The sequence below is a fragment of the Sparus aurata genome, chromosome 21, assembly GCF_900880675.1.
Source record: "Sparus aurata chromosome 21, fSpaAur1.1, whole genome shotgun sequence".
In the NCBI taxonomy this organism is placed as follows: Eukaryota; Metazoa; Chordata; class Actinopteri; order Spariformes; family Sparidae; genus Sparus; species Sparus aurata.
The window spans coordinates 14,066,290-14,089,189 of NC_044207.1; the positions used below are offsets into that span (position 1 = coordinate 14,066,290).

At 44.5% G+C, this 22,900-nt stretch overlaps 2 protein-coding genes across 6 annotated transcripts in view; both read left to right on the forward strand.

The window, feature by feature from the left end:
• Nucleotides 1-5,748, forward strand: part of cadm3 (cell adhesion molecule 3) — a 101,740-nt gene extending 95,992 nt beyond the window's left edge. For all 4 annotated transcript variants that reach the window (XM_030402946.1, XM_030402947.1, XM_030402948.1 and 1 more), the window contains one exon: nt 1,284-5,748. In XM_030402946.1, coding sequence (XP_030258806.1) covers nt 1,284-1,402 — 119 coding nt within the window. In that variant the 3' untranslated portion in view covers nt 1,403-5,748. The remainder of the gene's footprint in view (nt 1-1,283) is intronic.
• Nucleotides 5,749-8,843: 3,095 nt separating this feature from the next.
• kirrel1b (kirre like nephrin family adhesion molecule 1b) overlaps nt 8,844-22,900 on the forward strand; it is an 88,864-nt gene continuing 74,807 nt past the window's right edge. For both annotated transcript variants that reach the window (XM_030402944.1, XM_030402945.1), the window contains exon 1: nt 8,844-9,247. In XM_030402944.1, the coding sequence (XP_030258804.1) occupies nt 9,202-9,247 (46 nt within the window). In that variant the 5' untranslated portion in view covers nt 8,844-9,201. The remainder of the gene's footprint in view (nt 9,248-22,900) is intronic.

The window sequence follows — 22,900 nt, forward strand, 5'->3', positions numbered from 1 at the left end:
TCTGGCTGATCCTAAGCATTTGGTCAATGACTTCGACCCCCTCCAAGTCGACTGTGTCGCCGTCATTTCTGATGCTCCTTCAGCCTGTTGTCCCGCTGATAAACAATGTAGTGTCGCTCACAGCTGTGGCATGGTCCTGTGCTGCACACAACCTCCTGTTATCACATGACTGAAGCTCATGAAAGTCAGCTGCAGTTCAACAAAACATTTCCAGAGCTTGGCAGCATTCTCCTTAACAACCGAAGACGGGGGCTTAAATTTAAAAACACAACATAAAACCAACATGATATGGCTCCATACAGCTCGACCGGCGTAATCCAAGTCGAGTGCGTGCACCTACCCATTTTTGGGTGAACTTCTCCTTTAACTATCTTCAGTGAAAAAAGACTGTGAGCTGCAGCTGAAAGTGAGTACAAATGAGTTTTGTAGGTGGAGGTTATTGAAATTATATTGTATTTCGGAGGTCAAGATCACACTTTCACGCTCACTTTAAGCGTAAGATATGAAGGTACGATCAAGATGAGTCAAACTGTCAAAATGAAGTTGAGTTTCAGGGTTTCTTTTTGGTTGTAGGAAGAGAATCAACCGTGGAAATGAAATTTTATTAAACACAAGGCTTTTACTTGGGTGACTAAGGATTGGAGCCTTGTAGGTATTGATTTGATTTGGAGGTGAAAAGATGTCTAGACACCTCGGTAAACAGATACATTTGGTTTGAAAAGAAAGAGCTTTCTAAAATTCTAGGTTACGTATTGAGCAGTTTTTTAGATCATATTACGCTTCATTGTTCACTGGGCTGCAGGTTCTAGCTATACATTGAAACAAGGTTGTTGAAATAATGAACGAGAACTTCCTCTTTGCAATAAAAATGTATCCAAGTTTTTCCTCAACGTCTTCGGAACCGCAGAGCCAATAATGGTCACACCGAGAAGTCAAGTGCAAAGTGACTTAAAGACACATCCTCATAAAACCTCTCCAAAGAAATCCCGTATGGTACCAATAAAAAAAACTCTTTTATCAGCTCTTCTCAGGATTTTGTGTCTCCTCGCGTCCCGACAACCTAAAGAAAACTTTACTGCACTGTAAAAGAAGAAAAAAAAAAGAAAAGAAAAAAGCAGCAAAAGCACCTGAAGTGATAATCTAGACTTCATATTGGAACATCTTGCCACTCTGTCCTTCTGCCCTTTAGCCATTTTACAGTCCCAGTGTTAAGCTTTTACTGCCTCAGCAATCTTACATCTCCTCTCTCCCCCTCTCTGTCTGTTCTCTCTCTCTGTCCACAGGAACGTATCTGACCCACGAGGCCAAGGGCTCGGACGACGCCCCCGACGCCGACACGGCCATCATCAACGCAGAGGGAGGCCACTCCGGAGCAGAGGACAAGAAGGAGTATTTCATCTAGACAGAGGATAGAGCGGTGGAGGAAAGGAGCGGGATGAAGAGGAGGAGGAGAAGGAGGAAGAGAGGAGAGGGGAGGAGCGAAGGGGGGAACACCTTCCCCCCCCTCCATTTGTTTTCACGACGCTTCAGTTCTTCACTCAGTCGGAGGGAGGATGGGAGGGGAAGGGAGGGAAAGAACTGTGGGCAGGGTAAAGCGATGAGTTGCAACTGGTACTACCCTCTTTGCAATGATACAGGGAAGTGAGATTTTGCACTGACATACGGACGAACTGAAGTCACACACTCAGACACACACACACAAACACACACACACACACGCACACAGGAGTCCGTCTCGAGGGAAGAACTCTTCTCTTCAAACGGACTTCCAAAGCTCGTAGACGCTCAGATTAACAAACACGAGCCCTCCTACTAACGAAGTATGACACATTAACACATTTTATACACACGAAGCATCATGTTTCTAACTGTCAGCCTGCCTCGAAAAAGCAAAATTGTAAGTCACATTCCGGCATTCCCCGAGCTGATACTTCACCCCTCACCCCACGCCGACCCGTCGCCCCTCGACATTTAAAAAAAACCCCAGCCAGCTCTGTCTTTTCCACGTCTCTGTGTCATCCCTCTCTCCATCTAACAAGGCAGTATCCCTCTGTAAACATCCCAGTGGCGGAGAAATCCATCCAAAGCAAATTGTGACTGGCAAACATAATCTCCCCTTCTCACTGTTTAATCTTTTTACGCCATCAAACCTCTTTCCCGCGTCCTCGCAAATCCGCCCCGGTACGATCCCATCGACTTCCCCCAACAGCGCAGCGCAGCACCACACAACATGCAAACACTCATGCAAAAATAGCATTCCCGCCTTGTGCTACCAAGCCGAGGGGGCTCCAGTATACATATATAAATATATATATATATAGAATTATATAGCATTCTTTTTACTTGACAGAAAATGTTTGGTGTGCTGTAAATACACTCTCTCTCTCTCTCTCTCTCTCTCTCTCTCTCTCTCTCTCTCCCTCTCTACCTTCTGTCTCTCCTTCCTCTCTCTCCTGTATCTCATACAGTCTGTTACTGCATTACAGTAACTTATATACTCTAAAGAAAAAACAAGGAAAAAAATACGCCTGCCTGTTTTTATTACATGCGTGGAAATGAAGAGTAAAAAACTATCAATACCTGGGGAAAAAAAACATGAAAAACAACGACGACGACGTTGAGATGAAAACTAACCTTAACTGCAAATATTTGTATGAGGAACGTTTTCCTTTTCCTTTTTTTTTTCCTTTCCTTTTTCTCGTTTAATTTTTTTGTTTTTTTCGGGACTTATGAGAGGTTTTTTCTCTCCGCAGTGTCTCAGTGTGTTACCGTCAGTGTTAACAGTTTACAGTGTCTGTCAGTCCAGGAGTCCATAAATCCGATTTCCAACTTGTATTCTGATTTTGATGCCATTCGTTCCTTCGTATATTTCTCTGCCGCCATTCCCCCCCGCTTTGTCTCCCGAACACTAAACTGTAGCAAAAACCTCGGTCGAACGCAGCTTCGAAAGGTGTCAAAGTGTTTGTTGGAGTTTTTCCTGTGAGGTGTCACTGCCCGGTGCACGTGGGACACTTTGGTCCTCTTTCCGTTGGTCCCCCCCGTGCTGATCTCAGTGCTCGCCTCGGCCATTTTTTCCCGTCTTGGCGACGCCACCTACCGCCAAATCCATCGAGCGGTGATGTCATGGCTTCCTCTAAGAAGCTGGCGCGGTTGCTGCTTCAGGGAGGTGAAAATGCTTGCTTGCTTTCCACTCCGGGGCCAAACAGGACTGCCTACATGCATTATGACAAACTTCCCGGCAAAAAAAAAAAAAAAGAAAGAAAAGAAAACCTTTTTATTTTATTGTTTCTCTTTCTGCGTGTGTGTTGTTGCGAGCAGGAACCATTCGTCAGCTTAGTGAAAGGTTCCCATAAATGAACGGTGTTTTATTAAGGTTCGGAGTTCGCCTTGGCACTGGCGAGCTTCACTTGGCCCGGTCGTGGAAATTGATTGCAATCTAACTAAGAGGCTCCGGGGTCCAGACTGCAACACGTGCCAAGGTTTGGCTTGGCGGGCAGGCAGCCGAGCCGGAGTCTGGGCCGCGCTAACGCTGAATAAAGTCATTTAGGAACTTAAATGTCCTCTTTTTTTTTCTCCCCCTCAGCTCCGCTCGTCCATTTCTTTTCATTCTTTAATCAATCATCCAGTCTGCGTCCTGATCCACCTTCACCCGGTCTCTCCTCTCCTCATCACTCCCCCCTCCTCCATCTCTGATCGATGTCCGATGTCTCCTTGCTGGTCTCTTCTTTCATTCTGGAGTCCGTGTAAACGTACAGTAGAAGTAGCGCCTCTAGGTTTGCTGGCGTGCGCTGATGGCTCTCTGCGGCACTTTTATTTTCGAGAGTGTTTTTGGGAGAACAATCCATTCGCTGTTGTCGGCCTACCTGTAGACAGTTAATGTCTGTGATAGTTTTTGTACACCCCTTTTTTGGGAACGTTCAGGGATTGTGCTTTTTCGTACCTTTCCCCGCATTGTCGTTGACTGCTACCTAGCTAGCTGCTTTCGAGTGCAAGTGGCCCGGCTAGTGTGTCTATAAGCTAGCTTTAGCACAAAGGGTAACGTGACCTGAAGCAGGGTCAACTGTTTTTATTTCTATTTTTCCTTTTTCTAGAGAGCTCTGTTGGAATTTGGGGTGGCTGAGTCACAACGCTGCGGTAAACTTGGCTTAAACAGCGATTTCTTGTTTTTTTTTTTTTTATTCTGTCGGACTAGACGACTTGCGACGCCCCCGAGACGAACATTTTGAAGACGTCGGAGCGCTGTTTATCCCACGTTTGCTCCTCAACACTCTCCAGCTTCAGTATTCATGTCTGCAGACCAGAGGATAAGCTGTCTCACCGAGTTTATTGTCCACTTTGAAGAGTAACCTTTGATTTGTATCTAACCCCTGTGGAGTTCTGCTCTGTGGAATGGAGAAATGAATACCTGCCTCATACTCAACAAAGTGTAGTGTCTTTTAAAAACTAATGGACCTGTATTTGCCTGTAATTTATCGTCCTGTCCTTCGTCTTAGTTAATGTGCTAGCATGTAGCTTGCATGAGAAACGGTTGGAAATGTAGATAGTGCTGGAGATGACGAGTGCCGACGAGCTTCTCTCCTGAGACAAGACTGGCGGTCCGTCCGACTGACTGACCTCCCTGCTGTTCTCTGATCTGCAAACATAGGCCGTGTCCCACTTTAAAGCCGCCTGTGCCTCCTTCGAACACCTCAGCCCCTCGGAACAACGCCGAGAGAGGCTGCCGGAGTACGACTTCTTCCGCTCCTTCCAGCCGCCGCTTCATTAAAACGATGTCGGGGTACGATGGCGTTAAATTGGGACATGCAGTCAGTCTAATTCATATTTCATTGCATCAGTGCAGTAATGACTAGCTGTCACCAGATGCCAGCAAACAGCAGCTTTTCTCCCCCCACCCTCTCTTTCAGTCAGACCGAGCTGTCCTGCCCAACCACTCGACTCTCACCAACTCCTCTCCAGGCAGTCGCACACTAGCTGCCAGTCATCTCTTTTCATTTTTTTGTAGTACAAACAAATTGATTTTTAAATTATGTTTTGTAAAAGGGTGTGCATAATCTTAAATGTTTTACTTTCAGTTCGACCAATAATCATTTCCTTCTTTTTCTCTTTTTTTTTGTTTTAATTAGATTTTCCAAAAACTTGAAGGTTAGAAATTTTGTTTTCCTGCATATTTTATTGTTTCAACAACCATTTTTATATAAGTTCATGTATATAGTGTTGCCTTCGCTGGATACTCTTACAAGCGCACCCGTACACACTTTGCACACACACCTTGGGTACATACACATCTGCACACATATCTGGATATGCACGGCAGGCATGACGTCTGTGACTATGGTGTATTTGTACATATGTGTGTGTATGTGTGTTAGTGTATGAGTGTGAGGTGTGTATTAATTGACCCAAACAGACTCCGGAGACACTCTTACATGTGTTGCATTCACACAAAATTTGTTATTATTTCGATGACTAAAAAAACGACGTCTTTGTTTTTTTTTTTAGGATTATTGTTTTGGATGACAAGTCTTCCTTTTGAATAAATACCCATATCACATGAGAATAGTGCTGTCATGTATGTTAATTTGTACTATGGCTGATGATGTCATCAAGGCGAGACCCAACCGCATGCCGTGGTGGGCTGGCGTCCGTTGGCTGTTATGTTCATACAGTATTTGTTTGATTTGGGTTTTTTTTTGTTAAGATACCAGTTCAGTTGTTGACTTCAATAAACATGCATTTGGGTTAATTTCACCTGTCTTGTCGTTGGTTCTTCCCATTTAGAAACTTTTCAAGTTAAGAGTTGATCCGTGATCTAATCTGTTTTCTGTCTGGGTTTGGTCATATCCTTGTTTACTACATAGCTTCAGGAGAATGTGATGTATCCATAAACATTAAAAAAAAGGTCTGTTACAACATCACTTTTCAAACAAAGAGAAGCTCACATGAAATATGAACATGAAATCTTTTGAGTTTCACAAGAGTTCTAATCTTCTGCTAATAATTTAGTATCACGCAAGCAATGACCATGGTGGGTTTTTTTTCAAATGGATTTTTTTAAATTCATCGACTTTCTTATGATATGTAATTTTTTATGACGAATTATGATTTCTCAAATGGGGAATACCTTCCTTTAGATCAAGCATTGCTTCCATGGTGACTGTACAGAGGCTGTCAGTAAATAATGAACATGACAAAATAACTCGCAAATCAAATCAACGCTGTTACCAACAGGTTCTGAGAGGCCATACGCCACCATTATCTGTATTCCTTTAAATGAGCAGCAGAGGGCAGTACAATGCAATAATTCAGAGTCCCCGTTAGGAACAGAAATGGTTTGCTGCTTGTAAATGAAATTAAGAAAACCACTGACTGCATTTCTCCATAAATTCAATTTGAATTACAGTTCATAATGGCAGAAGTCTTTATCCCCTATGTTTATTTCTAAAAACAAGATGATATAGTGATACGTTATTTTTCTCATGGATAGAAATATGCATCTTTCTTTCTTTCTTTCTTTCTTTCTTTCTTTCTTAATTTCTTAATTTCTTTCTTTCTTTCTCTTCTCCCTGCCTCCACTCCCTCAGTATGGCCTGTGGTATATTGTTCCCACATGTTGTGCAGCCACAGAGGTTAACAAACGGTCTCACATTGTGCTCATGCTACCAGTTAATTATCACAGTCCTCACACAGATGCACGTTCAGACGTCCGTCCAGCTGTTTTAAGGATGATGGACTAGTTTTAGAGGAGCTCTGCTGATATTAATACTGGAACAAATTGCATTGGTGTGGGTGCAACACGTGCGCCGTGCCAAAGCTGACCTCATTCAATTGAGATACTGATTCCACCAAATGTATGTGCTGCAACGTGTTGTTATGTTTCTGTTCTGAGGGCAGCTTGTTCATTCAGTTATGGAGATACTGTATATCAAATAATCATGTCCAAGTTTGTATTAGTGCATTACTAAATGCTAAATATATTAACTGTGATGAGATATTTCTAACTGTGAATCAGACAGAATTTTAGATGAGTTGACACACGGCATATTCCTACCGAAGAAGTAACACTGTTCGAGTGGTACAATTAAAACTCATATGATGTGATGAGGTTGCCATGGTTATTTATTTTAGTTCAGACAGTGTGAGAGTGCAGGAACGGACTTTGATGGACTGTCACAGTGATAACGAATGGTCTCTGTGGATAGGTGGTGACATCACGTTTAATCCAATGAAAAATAAACAGCTTTCCTACATGTGTTGTTGGTTGCTCTTTAGTCTTAGTTTATAGTGTTCGATGGACTACTTATTAGTTCCTTGGTTCATATTTTGTAATAGTTTCGCGCCAGAATCTGCAATGCTCAGTTCTGACTACAGGTGCTGCTGGAGAGCAAAGTGTTGTCATTTAACATTTCGTAGTGCAAACTATTTTTTTGGGAAGAGTTTGCAAAAACATTTTTGATAGGTTATGTGTTTCTAAAAAGTGAAAAAGTGTGAAAAGACAAAACAAAAGATTTATGAATCGTTGTCACTTTTATATTGATGTCATATTGGTGTTCTGGAGTGATGGGAAAAACAAAATCCAAGTTATCATGTTTTAAGCCCAGTGCTACTAGTTTAACTTCAGTATGTCTGCATAATATTCACATTAATAATATAAAACAAATGAATCTGGCAAAAAAGAAAAATGTCTCAGTTTTTTTGTGCTAAAGGCTCAGAATGTAGTTTTTGGGAAGAAATTTGTATCAGAAGCTAAACATCTCCATTGACTGACTTTTGTATACTTAACAAAACAAAATAAACAAACTCTCTTTGTTTTCATGCCGGAATAAACCGAATAAACAAACTGACCTTAAAGGACAACACAATTACATACTGTTTCGCTTTGTTTATATGTGGCGGACCCTGCCACCTTTCTAGCTTCAAACAGTGTTCTGGGGACCTTATTTTCCTCTGAGTTTGGATTTCTTCCCCAAGACAACATAGTGCCCCTTTATGAATTAAACATTCAAAAGCTAACATACTTTATCCGGAGGGTTTAGGTTTGGTTTATTACACTGCTTGACAGTACTGGCCGAGCGAACAGCCCTCACAACTGTTTATCCAAATGATTCAAACCTGTGACCTGGACATGGAAGATTTATATTTTCATCATTTATAGCGACAAGCTGATTGAGAAAGAGGGTTTTTCTGGTGGCCTTCCAGTGGTAAGAATCACCACTTTCTGTGCGTTGGTGCCCTTTTTTTTTCCTTTTTGCCCCTGACCCTCAAACATCCTGAGTCCACCACTGCTTTACACTCTCATCAGTGCACTGCAAAAAATGTCCACGTACGATGAATTACTTCAAATCAAGGCGAAACATGATTGATTTTAGTCTCATCAATTTTTTTTATCTTTGAGCGTCTCACTGGTTTGTTGTATTTGAACTTGTTTTGGAATTTTTACTAATTTTGAGTAACTTAATGATTGAAACTAACATTACCAGAATCACAAATCTGTTTGATCAACACCGACAAGTAAAAAACTACCATGTCTTAGTTAGAATTTCTTATTTCAAGCATCTTATTCTTTTGATCTGTCTGTAATCACAAATAACTGGTCTACACACGGCAATTAAAAATTATTTGTGTTTTCCCTGAAATCTGTTTAGATGTTATAACAGATTGAAATGCCGAACCTGCCCCAGAATATTCTGTTTAAGGTGCACAGCTGGGTGTCTAAAGCACTTGAAGCGCAGTTCACGTGTCGGCCGCTGGAGCGCCCTTCACCTCCTCTCTGTGGAGTCCAAAACGGAGATTTGGAGCGGGGAGGCGTGGAGGAGGAGGAGGAGAGGGAGGGAGGGAGTGTGTGCTACTGATTGTATGAGAGAGGAGAGGGGGGCAGAGAGAGAGAGAGGGAGAAAAGAGGGAGAGAGGAATTCGGTCCTGTTTTAAATGGGAATCTAGAGCGCAGAGAGGAAAATAGACGCAGAGAGAGAAAAAGTGGAGAGAGATTTATTTTACGCACGGGAGAAAGAAGGAAACGAGCAAAAGAAAGGAAAGAAGGAGAGAGGAAGACAGGCATCGGGATTTTTTTTTTTTTTTTTGGCTCCTTTCACTCTCATGACTCAAAGAGGATTCCAGTTAAATTCACCCGGTCAGGAGGAATTGATGGTATCTTTTCGGGGGAGCAGAGCCGAGGGGAGGAATCTGAATGCGCTCGGCTGAACCATGCCAGCCCTGTGGATCATAACTTTGGCGATCACTTTGAACCAAGGTAAGAGATGTTTGAACACACTCAGTGTGAGCTGGCTGAGAGGCTCGAGCAACAGCGGAAAGTTTCTTCATCATTTTCCTCCTCCTCTCTGCCCTGTTGTGTGCGGGCGTCTGTGCGCTTTGTGGGTGTCTCTCCGTCTGCGCTGACAGAGAGATTAGATGTGTGTGTGTTTGTGTGTGTGTGTGTGTGTGTGTGTATGTGCGTGTGCGCGCGCTGTGTCTGGCTGCGCGCGCGTTCGTGTGTGTAAATGTGTTATGTTGTTATGGATTTGTGCTCGCCTGGACATCATCATCATCACCACCATCATCATGATCACAGCCCCGCAGGCGCGGAGGGGAAAAGTGTCGTGGGGTGTTCAGGGTCTGCGCTCTGCTGGGGAAAAATGAGATTTGGAGTGCAGACACAAACGGCCCGCGCGCGCGCGCGCTTGCGTTCTCTTCTTTTCAATGACATGTTTATGTGAGAGAGATGTGCAGCATCTGCACGCGACATTGCTTTGACGTGACCTTTGAAACGCATGGATAGAGAGATTTGGGTGACACAAACAAACGCAGTGGGGGTCAGCGGGAGATGTGGTGCGAGGATGCGCACACACACACGCACACACAGTCACACACACACACACACACACACACGCGCACACACACACACACACACACACACACACTGCGCATAGCCTGCCAGCCGGGGATGATTGATGAGGCGAGGATCCAATGCACAGTCTGGTCACCGGGCTTTAACATGAGTCACACTGGATCAATTTCCAACGCGCGCACACGCACGTGCCAGGCACGTGCATTCCTTCATTCTCAGTGTGTGTGTGTATGTGTGTGTGTTTGTGAGAGAGAGAGAGAGTGTGTGAGAGAGAGAGTGTGTGAGAGAGAGAGAGAAAGCGGGGAGTGAAGCGCAAGTGACCCTCGACACAGAAAGAATGCGCGCACTTGTGTGTGTGTGTTAGAGTAGGAGAGAAAAAGAGAGAGAGACAGTGTGTGAGAGAGATAATAGAGATCGCGCGTGCTCCTCTTAGCATGCAGGTAGAGTCTGGCGTGCTCGTGCCAGTGCGCGCGCGCGGCCCCCGCTGTAAACGTGCCAGGTGCCAAGAAAAATTCATATTTTACCGTAAAGACGGAGACATATTCACTGGACTGGAGGAGAGCCCCATTACTAATATTAATGTCCCTATTTATCGATCACCTTGATAGATTGCCCTCTCTTTCATCCTCGCTCTCTCCACATACACACATGCACATGCACGCACGCAGACTTCGGGGGGAGAGAGAGGATGAGTGTGCGTTTGTGTTTGAAGGCAGCCATGGCTCCAAAGGCAGAGGTGATTAATTGATGTGGCCTGATGTGAATAGTTCAGCCGTGTGTGTGTTTCAGTGTGTGTGTTTCAGTGTGTGTACCTGCCTTAGCACCTGGGTCCCCGGTGCCGCAGGCTGCCGGTGTGATGAACCTCAGATAGTGATCTGCCGAGACAGACAGTCAGAAGACTCCCAGGCTGGAGCGGAGCTGACCCCCTCCGATAGAAATAGAACAGAACAGAATGTATTAGATCTGATCAGCTCACATCACCATGAACGTCAATCAATCAAACATTCCCAAGGAGCTCGGATTCATTACAGCCGTAGATAAAGTTCGGTGTGTGATGAAAGAGATGAGAAGAAAGAGTGCAATTTGATTACTCTGGCTGTGAAGAATCAAATGGAACAAAACAAAGCAGAGCAGAAAGAGGAAAGAACAAGGCGGTTAAGAGCAGGACAGGACTGAACAAAAGAGAACAGAGCGGGCCGGACCACGACAGAACAAAAGAGAGAACAGAAGAGGACAGAAGACAAGCAGAAAAGGAGAGGACAGGAATATGAAAGTACAGAGCAAAGCAGAACAGAAGAGGGAGGTGATGGATGAAACACGAAAGAGAACAGGAGAAACTGAACAATAACCAACAAAAACCTATAGAGAGGATCAGAAACAGAACAGTGAAGAACAGAACAATGGTAGACAGACACAGAACAGAATAAAACAGCAGAACCAACAGACCATATCAGAAACCACGGGACCAAAATGAAGCAGAACAGAAACAGAAAGGCCAGAACAACAGGGCATAACAGAACCACAGGTATAACCCAAACAGAACGGTAGAGAACAAAGACAAAATAGAAACAGAACATCAACAACCATGGTCGAGCGGAACAACATGGAAGAACATGGAAAAGCAAAACCTATAAAGGGGAGAACAGAGACCGAACAGAAGCAGAAGTACAGAGAGGAGAAGCAGAACCGAAGCAGAACAGCAGAGAACAGTGAAGAACCACCGAGAACTGTATCAGAACAGAGTGGAACAGCAGAGAAGAAACACAGAATGGAGCAGAACAGTGAATAACAGCAGAGAACAGAATAGATAACAGTGAAGAACCACAGAAAAGAGAAGCAGAACAGTCAAAAACAGCAGAGAGCAGAAGCAGAAAGCAGTGAAGAACAACAGAGAACAGTGAAGAACAGCAGAGAACAGAAGCAGAAACAGAGCAGAGACAGAGGCAGCAGCAGCCCCTGTCTCCAGCTGAGCCGGTGTAAGCCTGTAAATGTGATCAGAGTGAATCCGTCCCCTACATGCAGCAGCTGCAGCCTAATGTGTGTTTAGCCTGTTTGGAGTCTTCCAGGTGTCTCTGCCTGCTCGCCTCTGCTGACAGCTCTGACTGTCGCTCTCCGAGCGGCCTGATTTACCGCTCGGTCCAGCGGTGTGCCAGCCTTTCCTCACACAGGCCAAATACATCTCTGTGCGGTTGACCGCGCGTCTGTGGGCCCCTGTAATTACTGTTCGGGCCCTGTATGTGTATGTGAGCGTGGGTCTGTTGCAGCATGTTGCCGCTGCGATCCCACACCGCTGCCAGCGCCGGTCCTGGCCACAGGCGAGGAAAAGCCTGTTTCTCAGAGTCGATTCTTGAACAGCACTTTTGCTCGAGCTGAACATTTTTTGCAGCCTGATCATGCAAGCAAAGCAAGCAAAGCAATTCTTGCACTGCAAGCACCTGTCCCGTCTCTTCTCCCTCTCGTTCACACACGCACACGCACGCACACACACACACACACACACACACACACACACACACACACACACACACACAGACTTTCTTTTTCTCCCCTTTTCTCCCCCCTCCTCCTCCTCCTCCCCCTCCCACTCTTTTCTCCCGTCACAAGAATAGAGCAGAAGCGCAGATGTAAAGAGACAGGCCAAAAGACAGAGAGATGGAGGCAGAGAGAGACGAAGAAAGGAAGAGACAGCGGGGTTCAGTCCTAATCTGTTGACAAGAGGGGGATGTTTGAGGATAAACAGAGGCAGAGCAGGAGCGCTCAGGAAGCACAGAGAGAGAGAGAGAGAGAGAGAGAGAGGGGGAAAGATGAGGCCACGTTGGCTTGAGACGCTTCTTCAGCAGCAACCAGGCTGGACCATCAATGTTTGATGGTGTACATCAGCACAGGTTTACACCAAAGTGGACTCCAGGGGCCCCCAAGAATCCTTAGAAAGGTCTCTGAAGATGTGTCTAGAAATGCAAAGTCAAAGGCGGCTGGACTTGCTTTGGATTCCTGAAGGCTCCCATGAAAAACATCTTCAAGAGTCCAAAGCGGCCTTCGACCTCGCAATTTTAGTGGCCACAGACCCCGAAATGGCTCCAAAATGGTTTCATTCTACTTGCTGTAACTTGGCACAGCGACAATCTGTATGAGATTGTCTGTGATCATTAGTTTCAACTCTCCACTGTTCCGCCCTCAGACAGTTGTATAATTCCTTTCTGAATCATCCAACAACAAAAATACTCTCAGATGGGGGTTTGTGGGTTAACTCTGAGCTGCTTTGGCATTTACAGCACATAAAGAATTGGAGGAAAAACTCATGAGCATGTTTTTACTTCCATGTAATGAGCCTCTACTTTATTAGATTTCACAAGCGTGACCTCATGCAGGAAAGGCTTCTTTGAGTATCGGACACATCAGAGTCTACGGTGCACAGTGGAGGATATGATTTGCTGTATAATTTCCAACTAATTCACTGGTTCTATTGAGTTATTCTGCAGGGGACCCACTGTTGCAGGAGTGGATTAACCTTGTAAATTTGGCCCCCAGTTGGCGCCTATTGACACCTCCCTCAACCACCAACACCACCTCTCTGTGCAAATGCACCCTGGGGGGCTTTTTAGTAGACAAATTACTTTAAAGTCCTATGAGCCATAGGAGTGTAAAGTACATCTGGACATTATAGTTTCAAGTAGAGCCCTTCTGGACATTCAAACTCAGAGTTTAAATAGTTACAATATAACTGAATAAACAAGCCGTTCTCAAAGGAAATTAAGGTTCGAAGCTAGAAAGGTGGCAGGGTCCGCCAAATATAAAGTAAAACGGTGTGAAACTGCGTTGACCTTTGAGGCCAAACAGAGAGTTTGTTTATTTAGTTTGCTGATGCATAAAAAAAGAAGAAAAAGAAATTAGATCTTTCTCTTCTGATCAAAAATTATTCGCCAAAACGACAGAGTGCACCTTTAAGGTACACAATGCATGATTTGAGTTGCTGTTTGTAAACGCGCCATTTAAAGAGCGCCAATTCATGAGAAATGTAGCTGTTGTTGAGTCTTGTTCCCTAACAGCCTTATACCTTTAAGGCAGTCCAGTTGCCAAGATGAAGTGTCCGTGTCAATGATTACAGACCTGTAGGGATTTTCATAAAATGTGTCATATCACGTTTACATTACGTATTTATTGGCTGACGTTCACCTAGGGAGGCGAAGGGGATGCTGGTGGAGTCGCAGGCTACAAAGCTGCCCATCCAGTGATCGCAGTTTGACAAAATTCCTATGTTTGGATGCGGACATGCGGTTTCACGAGAGACAACGGCGTTCCTCCTGATCAAGGAGACCTCGGGACAATTTGCAGCCAACCACCACAGTTTGTGGTGACAAAACCTGGTTCTCCAGTCGTGTGACCAAAACATGATTTTGTCCTAACCCTAACCACGCAATAATATCCAACAAAACAACTTTACGCACCTCAAAATGACAAAGTAAAGGTGACTTGTAATTTGAGTTGTTTTTGAGTTTGGTTGTTAAAACTTTTTTTGCTCGTAACCGTTTAACAGTCTACTGTACTTGGTAGTTCTGAGGTTATCAGTTTTCTGAATTTTTTTAAATAAAGTCAGCTTTTAGGATTTAAAGTGCAAGTGGTTTATGTGCCTAAACCTAACGAGAGCATAAGCACAGTGTTGTGACAGGATGAAAATATAGTTTTTTAACCTTAGCGCAACGTAAAAATGCAATAAAAAGAAAGACAGAGTTTCAACTTGAATCAAGGTTTTGCAGAAACTTACTTTCCCAACATTTTCCCTGGTGACTGGGTAGCTTGTCATGTTCAGACCAACAACAGCCCCACACGAAAGAATGTATCACCCAACATTCATTTGAACGAGGGCTGCCAACACAGAGAACTTCGGCAAAACATTTGAAAAGTTGAAACCGTCTCAGCTTTTCATCCGGCAAAACAAGCGCACATTCCAGGCGGAAGATTTCGCAACACGAATGCCATATTTCTGCTGCCTTCCTCACAAAAGATAGAATGCCTGACAGCATATGAACTTTCCAGAGCTGTGTAATCATTCCTCCCAGAACATCCACAGCCTCACCATCGCTCGAACAACACGTCCCTATCGCTGCAGCCCCTGCTTTTTTCTGAACACAGAGCTGTTTTTGGGTTTGAACACCCGGCTAAGAATTCAAGAAGAGCTACAAATTCAGGATCAACACCACTTTTATTTCAAAAACAAATTGCAGATAATCAAGTCAGAGCAAACAAACGCTTCCAGGGGCCCCGAAGGTCTATGGCTGCAGGGAAGCGGCCTGTTTTAGAATTATTTTAAAAAGAAAAAACAGGTCTTGTCAACCTTGTGTTCTCAATTTACACTTGAACAAATTGAGGCCAGAAGAAGACAATATGAATCAGGAGCCCATAGTGTGTTCTTCTTGTTGGATTTTTTTCATGTGAAGCATCACTGATGAAGCATCGCCTGCATGAGCGGCCTCAGGATGAGTCAAACCTCAGACCTTTAGCCATTAGCGCCATACTGCGGTGATCAGGAACATAAAGTGTAAAAGGTTGACTGACTCTGTTGCTCTAATTGGGTGTTAAAAAGAAAAAAAAATCCTCTTCAACAAAAGAAAAAAAGGAAAACCGCTGTACTCTCAAATGAAGATAATTAAAAATGGCATGACGAGCCTTGTTTAAGAGCAGAGCGGAGGTTCAAACAACATAGCGGCGGCTGAGTTAAGTGTGTGTGTGTGTGTGTGTGTGTGTGTGTGTGTGTGTGGGCCTCATCCCAAAGCCCTCCAGTACCTGACAGATCCGATATCCTTATGGAGCGGGAAGCATAATCTGAGGTGACAAGGAACAGCAATTAAAATAAATAAATAAAGTAATCGCCACAATTAGCCGCAGCTTAATTCACCGCGATGCCCTGATAATCTAGTAATCTGCTAAAACGACGTTCCCCCATCCCTCCTCTTCAAGGGCCGTGTGTGTATGTGTGTGTGTATGTGTGTATATGTGTATGTGTGGGAGAAAGTGTGTGTGTGGGAGTGAAACGCAGATCCTAACAGAGAGCGTCGACTGGTATTAGGACTGACACCCGTCAATCTGGCTGATATGTCTGCCTGAATGACGGCAGAGTAGTGGACTAGGAAGGGTTGGAGAAGGAGGAGGAGGAGACATGCAAAGAACTAGAATAGAAAGAAAAGATGAGAGGAAGAAGAGAGGAATTCAGGTGAGAGGAGGAGGAGGAAGGGGGCGGAGGAGAGAGAGAGAGAGAGGGGAAGGAAGCGTTCATGAAAAGAGAGAGGAGGAAGAAAAGTGGGGATGAAGCCAGATAGGAGAACTGAAAAGGCAGAAAGAGATGGGGACCGAGGGAGAATGAAGGCAAGAGGAAAAAAAAAAAAAAAAAAAAGGAGTGCAGAGGAGTGGGAACTAACAGGATCAGAGAATGAGGAGGACAGGGCTGGGGAGTGAAAGAGGGCGACAGAGGTGGAGGAGGAGGAGGAGTGGATGGGAAGAGAGGGGACGAATAGATGGTAACGTGGGAAGAGGGCAAAGGAGTGGAGATGGGAAGGGAGGAGATGTTGATAGAGGGAGGGCAGAAGGAGCAGTAGGAGGAAAAAGAAGGGTGAGGAGAGGAGGAGGAGAGCTGAGATTTGGAGGAAAATAGAGGAAGTGTTGAGATGGATGGAGGGAAGGAAAAGGAAGGAGCATGAACGAAGGAGAGAGGAGATAGGAAGACAAAAGGGTGAAATGAGGAGGGAGCTAACATTGGTCACGAAGAGGCAGAGGAGTGAAAGAGGGGGACGGAGGAAATGCAGAGAGGAGGGCCGGAGGAGACAAAAGAGAAGGAGGGTGAAGGAGGAGGAAAACACAGAGAGAGGGAGCACGGGAGAGAGGAGGAATGGCGAGTCAAGACAGAAACAGAGGGAGAAGGGAGGCGATGCAGTTGTGGAGGAGGGCACAGGAGCGAAATGCAGAGGAGGAGCGAGAGCAAACAGCAGGAGAGCAGGGTCGGGGAGCAGAGATTTATGTGCGGAGGGGTCCGGAAAAAAAAAAGAGAAAAGGGTGAGATGATAAATTGAAAAACAGAGGAGTAGATAAGGAGAGAGGAGAAGGAAACAGTATGAGGACAGAGGAGAGGGGTAGAGGTGTCGAGACAGGTGGAGGCGAGGGGCAAGGATGAAGGAGGAGAGAAATTTGGTGATGAAGGAATGAAAGGGGAGGATGGAGGAGATGCTGAGGGGAGTGAGAATAAAAGAGGAGGAGGGCAGGGTTGGAGTGAGGGAGGAGGTGGATGAAAGGGGAGAAGAAAAGAGGGAGTGATGTGGAGGAGGAAGAGGGCAGAGGAGCAAAGGAGAGTTGAGGCCAAGGAAGCACGGGAGCATAAAGGAGGAGGGAGGCGGGAGTGAAATGCAGAGGAGGAGCGGGAGCTAACAGGAGTGAAGGAGGAGGAGAGCAGGGCTGGGGAGCAGAGATTTATGCGTGGAGAGGGTTGCAGCGAGGGAGCAGAGGGAAACAGCCAGGCCTATTATAGATGGGGCTCTCCTGGGAGAGCAGGGCCCGGAGTTTTCCAGGCAATTCCAGCATATTTCACCGCTGCTCCGAGCGGCACGCTGCAATGCACAACGCTCCGCCCCTCGACAGCGTCTCTGGCCCTCTAAGGATAAATAAAGTGGGTCTCCTTTCTCCGCGTGAGTATTCAATAAAAGTGATAAAAGGCTGGAAGTAACCCTTCTTAGCTTTTTTGGAAGGGAAAGGGAGAATCAAACTGGCCACCCTCTCCAAGGAAGGCTTTCAAAGAAATGCAGACATCAAGCATAAAAGCACCAAAAGCACAAAAGTGCTTCCTTTTATATGAGGAAAAATGTCAACAAAAAGGGCTGCGAGATCAAATAAGCTTAGTGTGGAGGTAGTTTAAGTTTCTACCCCTCTCTCTCTCTCTCACACACACACACACACACACTCTGTCTCTGTTTCTTTGTCTGCCTGTGTTCTCTCTCTCTCTCCCTCTCGCTCGCTCACTGGTTGTCTGAGAGTCTCATGTGTGGAGGTGAGAGGGAACAATTGAATGGGCCTCCCACATAAAATCCATTCAGAGACATCTTGAGGATTAAGAATGAGATATTGTCCAGTGCAGGGAATTAAATCAATCTGATCCATTACAAGATCGCTATCACAAGGTTTTCCCTTTTGTCTTTGCCCTGGATTATGCACGCTGCTGGGTGTGTGTGTGTGTGTTTCTGAGTGTGTGTGTGTGTGTGTGTGTGTGTACTTGCTCTTATACCATACATTATGTAATATTGTACTGCACCATCCTTTGTCATCAAGGAAACAATCTGATGATTACTTATTATGGCAAAGCACAGATTTGTTGAAACCTCACATTTCTTGAAGTTGCGACTTTATGTTTCATTTGAGTTAAAATTTTAATTTTAATAAGTGGTCTAGTTATTCACAACTGGAAATATCACTGACATTTTGTCCAAATATCTGGTTTTTGGTTATAAATTGTGCCGGTATCTAGTCAAAAATATCCAGTAGTTCGAGGTTTACCAGTAGCGAAACGCTATCTCGCAAATCAGTCTCAAGCTTTGCACCTGTCTTCACGACCATCAATTCCACCTCCCGACATGAAAGTCAGCTGATATACCTTTAATGTGAACGAGATATCACGCACAAACATCAGTATGGTACATAAGAGACGTACATATTTGAACATATTTGCGGTTCGCAGAAACAGACAGGAAGTCAGTAGCCCTTTTTACATAGGAGAAGACGCATTATCTCTGCAGCGTTGGTTTGACAATTCTCTGCCGATGGTGATTCACATAGAGCGAAGCATCTCCGCCTTAAAGACGAACCGCTGTGTAATTCACACAGAAAGGCGGCGCTGCGGCTCCTAAAGAGGCATGTCTGTGTGTTTTCAAGGTGTTTCCCCGGTGTCCCCCCTGTCAATCTAAACCCGCGGACAGTTTATAATCATATGGATGCTGTTATAATGTGGACTGATTGAGATCCTGACCCACCAAACATCCTGGAAAGTGACAAAGTTACGTTTTTTAAACTGGAAGCTGTCTGACTCCCTCACCCGCTGGGACGGAGGCTGTTTTCCGGGGGAAAGTTCACTGAATTCTCGGACAGGAGGACGTCATGTAACGTTGTTTTGTGGCAAATTTCTCTTTATTAAGTTGAGTGAGGGACCTGTGCAGTTATCAGACAGTACGATTGATACGCCCTCAATATGCAAAGCCGACTTATCCATTCACACTGGTTTGGTTCGCTAATAATGCGGCCCTGATACTACCTCCAGTGGCGTAACAGTGCTGGAGCTAAATTTCACCCCTCGCTGCCTCCAAGGGCGCAAAAAAGCCGCATCCAAACACCAGTGTGAATAGGGCTAGTGAATGTGACTCAACACAACGGCAAGAACACCTTATTACGTCTCCTTGTCTGTAAAAGTTTCAGCCTCACTTGTGTCAGACAACATTTGACAACGATGACAACAACCCCTATGATCCCACGCTACTTCACAATATCATCAGATATGGGCTTTCTCTAGTGGCAGAAAGTACATACCTTGCATTATGTCACAGTATTTCCAAGTTTAGAATCAGGCAACATTTAACATTAAAAAAAATATATTGTTTTGTTCAATGAGGAAAAAGGGGATTTTCGCAGAAGAAAATATACAGTATTTCTCAAAGTATGAAACCATTGTAAATGTTGCACTGGTACTAAAGTATTCTATAGGCCCTTCTATGCTATATTCCTTTAAACTACATATAGTGTACGTACGTAACCATCTAATTATATTTCCAGTCGTCCCTTTCATCCTCGTCTAACAAGGCAGTTACTAATTCTATTAATACACCATATCTTATCCAAACCAAAGCTTCTGCTAAAGGAAAAGTTTGCAATATTTAATACTTTCTCTTTTAAAAACCCAATGTGTGACGATCATAATCCTAATTTTTATACACCCTACAGACCCAGTATCCACTGGCTCCACTTTCACTTAATTTAACATTTAGTGCCTTCCAATCTTTCCCACGGAGGCTTTTCCAAACTTATTTCCCTTATCAGAAACTGAACTTGTGTAACCAAATGATTTGATTGCATGGGCGCCACGACCGAGTCTCAATATATCCCTCCATCCCCTTTTATTTCTTGTCCTTTGGTGGATTTTAAACGGTGATAAAAGAAGAAGCAGCGATTTGGAGATGGACAACATGATTACAGATGATGAAAGTGGGTATCCATCACCACCCACTCTGTTTGTGTTTCCATCCTCCTTCTGTCTGTCTATCTGCCTGTTCCTCCTCTCTCCCCTCTTATGTTTTAATGTAAGTCGATAACTATCAGCAGCTGATAACAACCCGGGCTCCGCTCGGCATGGCGAGGCTCGATGAGGCGAGGAGAGGAGAAGGCGAGAGCAAGGTTGGGTGAGGCGGCAGTGGTGGTGGCGGCGGTGGGGGCAGTGTTGGTGGTGGGGGTGACACTATCTCCCCTCAGTGAAGCCTGATATGCCCGAGTGCAGCAGAGATAAGCGAGCATCTCTCAGCGATGGCGGTAAACAGGGGCAGTGACGTCACGCTGCTCGCCCCTCGCCCTGTGGCGGAAAATGAAGTCATGGCGTCACAGGTGAAGATTATGTCAGAGTGAGATTTGTCATTGTTCGGGAGAGGAGATTAGACTGCGGGTGTGTGTTTCACAGAGCGTGTGTTTGCCTATGGTTGTTCTTAATGAGCCTTTTCTCACAGCAGACATTTTGACTTGTCATTGCAGAAATAGCACAGGTACAAAGAATGCCTCTGTTCTGTTCAAGTTTCCCGCTAAGTCGTGACAGGGGGACAGCGGGCTGAGATGCACGATGCCTGGACCTTGAAACTGAAGCAGCTAATTGGAATTCAGCCCATCATTAATTTTATTATTCGCACCTGTGAATCCCCTCCATTTAAAATGTCTTCCATGAAAAAAGGCTCATTGAATTTGATGCTGTGCGGTGGCGCTGTTCATTGCTTGCCTCGATTCAGCGATCAGTTGATTTGTCTGTAAAATGTCAAAAAATGCTGAAATAAGTCCCAAAGACAAAAACGACAGCCTCAAATGTCTTGTTTTGTCCACAACAATAAAGATATTCAGTTGACCCTCATAGAGGAGCAAAGAAACCAGGAATTATTCACATTTAAGATGCAGAAATCATAACATTTGCGGTTGTTTCTTCTTAAAAAAAATGTATGAAACCGAGTTATTGATTATCAAAATATACTCACATTATGGAGACCAATCAGGGGACATAAACCAAGATCCCGAAATGTAGGCCATTCAATTTTAGGACTTTTTTCATTAATGCTGTGATAAATCTCTGTGGAATTAATGTAAATCATTGCGATGTTCTTGTAAGTGAAACTAGAAAGTGTATGTGTGTTTGTGTGTGTGTGTGTGTGTGTTTGTGTGTGTGTGTGTGAGAGAGAGAGAGAGAGAGAGAGAGAGAGAGAGAGAAAGGGGGTGGACTGTCATGGGAAAGAAGAAGTGGGTGTCTTTTTTTGTATGTTCCTTAAGAAAGGTACTGTGACGCTCTGTGTGTGTGTGCGTGTCTCTGTGTGTGTCTGTGTGTGCGTGTGTGCGTGCATGCGTGCGTGCGTGTAGCTCTCAGCCAAAAGCGATGAAGAAAGAGCGAGGTTGCAGATTTGTGTGCCTGTGTGTGTGCAAGTGTGTGCAAATCCACAATATACGACGAGGGCCAAAGGAAAATAAAAGAGTAGGTCTGCCCGGCTGTGATTGAGGCAAAGCGAGAGAGAGTGGGGGGGGGGGGGAACAGACAGAGAGAGAGAGAGAGAGAGGGAGAGAGAAAGAGAGAGGGAGAGAGAGAGAGGGAGGGAGAGGGGGAGGGCCAGCATGATGGGGCAAGTGAAAGACGGCGGAAAAGCAAGCGTGTTGGGGAGAGCACGAGAAAAAGATAATTTCTTAGCTCTTCTTTTAAATAAGTCTGTTTCTATAGCAACTGTCCAACCAGCCGCTGGAGTGAGAGAGAGAGAGAGAGAGAGAGAAAGAGGGGGGAAAGTGGGGGTGAGAGACAGAGAGAGAGGAAAGGAGGGAGGGAGGGAGGGAGGGAGGGAGAGAGTTACCATAGCAACGGAGGAAGAGGGAGAAAAAAGACTTGGAGAAACTTTAAAAAATGTAAAAGGCAAGATAAGCAAAGGAAGAAGGAATTTACAGGAAGGCAGTGAAGGGTAATCGGGCAGTGTCGGGCAAGTTAATTAAAAGATTTAATTAATGAGTCATTACTCATTGAAATAGTGATTACATTACTTTACTTTATAGACTAGTGAAGTGGGAGGAGTTGCTTTGCACGCCCAGGAGCTTCAGGTTGTAAAAGTCCTGTTTATTTTCTGTATAAACACTGTGAGGTGACTGTCAGCTGGAGCTCTTCCAAGACTGGAACAGGCGTAAAACTCTTCCGGTTGAACATTCAGCACAAAAGATGAGGCGCTGTGTTAAAAAAAAACGTGTGGTTCTTTAATGAAATAATCACCAAAGGCTGTGAGGAGCAGGTAAATTACCATTTTTCACAAAGATCGACAAAAATGACAATTCAAATTCACAAAATGTAATTTCTGCCATGAGGGGTCTCTCAATTAGAATTAAACAAAAGACTTGAGCAGTGTGGGATCACGGGAGTTGTTAAATAAACACCATTGCCAATGAAAATCTGTCTTCGTGACTCATGTTTCACGGATGAGGTAATTTTTTAATTTTACTCATGTTACATTAAAGAGCCTATTTGTAATAAAAATTGATTTTTGAGTCTCACTCCCAACTCATTAAATACTGATGCTTTGGGATGGCGGCCGACCCGTCTTACTATTCCAGAGCAGTTTTTGGCGAGTTGGAAATGAGACTCAGAGCTCAACTTTCCTTACAAATAGGACATTTGAAGATATAATTTGAAGAATCCTACATTAAAATGTCTAAAAATGACTAGACCTTTGTTTGATATTTTGTTGTTTGATATTTTGTTGAGTTTGTACTTGAATTATCCCAAATATTTCCAAAAATGTTCAAATGCAGAGAAACCCA